General features: G+C 50.2%; 3 protein-coding genes across 3 annotated transcripts in view; all 3 read right to left on the bottom strand.

The window, feature by feature from the left end:
* Positions 1-425, bottom strand: LOC131885619 (uncharacterized; the record flags this gene model as incomplete). The annotated part of the gene is given in 2 exon segments (XM_059233725.1): positions 1-153; positions 214-425. Coding segments are annotated over 2 exon segments (360 nt in total), but the record flags the coding sequence as incomplete, so codon positions are not given.
* LOC131885615 (rRNA-processing protein FCF1 homolog) lies at positions 346-1018 on the bottom strand. The gene has a single exon (XM_059233719.1). It carries the CDS (start codon positions 1016-1018, stop codon positions 425-427), a length of 594 nt encoding a protein of 197 aa, XP_059089702.1. The 3' UTR covers positions 346-424.
* The window catches only part of LOC131884764 (importin-4-like), a 4685-nt gene continuing 2220 nt past the window's right edge, over positions 1018-3482 (bottom strand). The window contains exon 2 of the mRNA XM_059232640.1: positions 1018-3479. Coding sequence (XP_059088623.1) covers positions 1137-3479 — 2343 coding nt within the window. The 3' untranslated portion in view covers positions 1018-1136. The remainder of the gene's footprint in view (positions 3480-3482) is intronic.

The following is a 3482-nucleotide window of genomic DNA, read 5'->3' on the forward strand; positions in this document are numbered from 1 at the left end:
GTTGACTTCTTCTTGCACCATCTTGGCCGAGGGCTCGATCCTGGTCCTGGCCACTGGTTTCTTCTGCATGCTCACCGCTTTCTGTTGCATCTCTTTGAACTGTTCATCCAGATTCGCCACTTCATCCGTCTTCTTGTTTCGACCTTGAACTAACTAAAAGAACGCTTTAGACTTCTCACTTGAAATGAGTCAAATGTTCACGAGTCAACTCACCTTCTTGAGCTTGATATCCACTGGCTGGGGTCGGCCTTTGGTTTTGCCCGCTTTTCCTCCCACAACCTTGAAGTTCATGTTGTTCCTGGACTGACCTCTTTTATGCTTGTCCTTGGCTCCCATGATGATGAATCTACAAAGGCAATTCACGAGACAAAGTTGAAAGGGATGAGCATGCACTTGAAATGACGTTGGAACACGAAACATTGGTTTATTTCGGAGCGCCGTAGGCATCCGGCATTCGTTCAATAGTATATCGATGTTGGGACAGGAACATAATGGGCACGCCCGGGATCTGGCGAATCCGCCGTTTTAGGTCTTTATCGCACGTGGCCACGATGTAGCACTTGTGTTGAGTCACACGGTCCACGAGACAGTCGTCAGCGTAAGTTCCTTTGTGCAGACAAGGCAATCGTTCGAATTTGGGATCGCGCACAATCTTGAGAGCCAGACTGTATTTGGAGCCCAACTTCTCCAATTCCCCCATGACACAGTCGGTCACATAGGGAATACATTTAGCGTACAAGCAGTCCATCATGGATTGCATTACGTCCATCTTGTTCTTGATGGAGAAATTGATGAAGTTCGTGTCAATGAGGATGTGGAATGGAGGTCCTAATTGCGTGTTGTACTGGAAGAAGAGAGCGGAAGAGCTCTGGGGCGCTTCGGTGATTTTCATTTCGGAGGGATCCTCTTTTTTCTTCTTCTTGGGAGGCTCTCGATCCTTGTCCTTGATCCGAGGGTCGTTCAGACTGATCATGCGCTTCATGGCGGCGAATTTCTTGGTTCGTTTGGCTCGCGGCATCTGGAAGTTTAGAGCGTGACATAAAGGTTGAAGTTGAGGGAAGTCGCAACGGGTCGATATAAAAGCGTAGGAATTTATTTAACTCTTTGTTGACTACCAACATTAAAAGCGATCAAGCTCATTGGGCTTGAACAATCTGGGAGATTTTTGACGCAACGTTGTCAGGAATAGCAGTGAGGGTGGACGCGAATTCATCGGGCATGTCTCGTGACAAATTGGTCAGCAAAGTCTTAGCCAAATCATTGTCTTCCGCCATGGCCTCTTCCCCGGTTTTGAAAGCCGTGACAGCCACTTCCATGATCTTAGGCACATTTTGACGCACCTGAGGATGACCTTGGGCATACAAGACCAGGATGGCTTTCATAATGATTGTGTTCTCCTCTACGTCCTCTTTGAGGGGCAAATTCTTGAAAATTACTGGCAAGACTTCGTCCAAGGGTACCAGATCGATGTTGGTGACCAGTAAACGGCAAACAGCTCCCAGGATTTGATCAACAACCCGGACGTTCTCTTCAACGGCCAATATGTTGGACAGAGTTTGGAGAATAGTGGAATATTTGTCGTACATCGCCGGTCCAGATCGAAAAGCCAATTCACCGAGACCAAAAATGGCATTGTTCCTGACGTCGTCCTCATCGTCGTTCAGCAAGGTCAAGAAAATGGGGAAAAGAGTTTTGATATACGGGTCGAGAGCGCCTTGGAGCGGCTTCATACAATCAGCTAAGCTGCCCGCACCGAAGGATCGCTCACTGACCGTGCAGCTTTTCTTCGTCTTTTTCAACAGATGGGGCAACATCCCGGCGAAATAAGGGCTGAACGCAGTGGGATTCATAGCGTTGCCCAAAGCAGGCAGGACTTCACCCGCATATTCGAAGAGCACTTCATCCTGCTCAGATTGAATATTCTCATCCTCGGGCTCGCACTTGCAGTCGCGGTCGCAACAAGATTCCGTGGCCATGCAAGCGCATTCAGACTTCATTACAAGTCGCACGCATTGAGTAATCATCTCCGGGTAGCCTGGAATTCCCGCAACTCCACTGAGACACTCCTTCAAAAGGTAGGCCAATTGATCCAGACACATGGAAACGACGCCAGCTTCCGGGTCGCTTTGAACCAAGGAGCACAATTTGGGGACTAGGGCGGTGATGGCATTTTGAAAGGCCTCTTGTCCTTGGGGTGTGCCCATTTTGAAGTAGCATCTGGCAAATTCGGCCAAAGCTTCCGCAGCCGATTTGCGCACATCCTCATCGGGAAACTCGAGCACGCCCCAGATGACCTCGGAGCTCTTTTGAAGATACGGGTAAAACGAATGGGGAGAGTTCAGGCAGATCTCTTTCAAGGCAATCACAGCTTGTTCCTTTTCCTCCATGAAAGCGTTTTCCACATTGACGGCCTTCAAATTCGACGCGTTAGACGAGGAGTTCAAGGAGATTTCCCCGTCTTCGTCTTCGTCGTCACTGAGGTCCTCCAATGGTAAGTGGCTGTCCCCTTCATCTTTATATTCGAAGGAAATACCCTCCTTGCTCTCCACTGACCGAATCATCATGTCAATGATGCTCGGCAAGACCTCGCCGATCCCTTGATCCTTGACCACGAACGACACGCTGCCAAACATAGCGAAAGCGCACTTTCGCACATCCGGATCGTCATACTTGGTGACCAAATCCAAACTCAACTTGCAGCACTCCTCCGCCAAGGAGGGCACAAACCCAGTGGGTCCAACGGCTCGAGCCAATGTGCCCAAGGTATCCATACTTTGGGTGAGCAAGGTCAGCTCCTGCTCGGACGAAGAGGTCAGGTTCAAATAGCGTTTGAGATTGACCATGATAGGATCGAAGAACGGATAGATGGCCTGACCGGTGGCGTTGGCGGCGGCGCCAATAGCGCTAATGGTCAACTCCTGAGTGCGAACCGAGATCTCGTCGCCCTGAAGCAAAGCCAGGAGACGGCTCATCAAGTCCGACAAGAAGGGCTCAAGTTTCTTCTCCAGGTTCTCACAAAAGATCTCGAGGGCGTAAAAGATACGATTCAGGCCAGGTGGATCGCGTCGGGTTTGCTTCATTTGCTGACTGGCCTCATCTAGAAACTCGAATAGCACAGGGAGGATATCCGACGCATAGTTGTTGATCTCGGGCTGGAGATACTCGGAGAATTGACCCAAAGCGTACAGAGCCGCACTCTTGACCGAGGGATGGGTGTGTTTAATGCCTTGACCAATCGCTTGTAAAAAAGACACCATGTATTTGGTGCGGATGTGCTCGGAACATCCTTCCGCAATCACGGCCAAGGCGTTGAAGGCGCCCTTCATCATTTCCGGTCGACCATCTTGGAGGGCAGGCTCGACAAGGCGTAACAACGGCGGCATGAACTTCTCGGGCGGCAACTGAATGGCCAGGCAATCCATGGCTTGACAAGCACAAGTGGACGGGTGGGCGCACTCAATTAAATCGACCGCTTCTTCCTC

The sequence above is a fragment of the Tigriopus californicus genome, chromosome 8 (assembly GCF_007210705.1).
Source record: "Tigriopus californicus strain San Diego chromosome 8, Tcal_SD_v2.1, whole genome shotgun sequence".
In the NCBI taxonomy this organism is placed as follows: Eukaryota; Metazoa; Arthropoda; class Copepoda; order Harpacticoida; family Harpacticidae; genus Tigriopus; species Tigriopus californicus.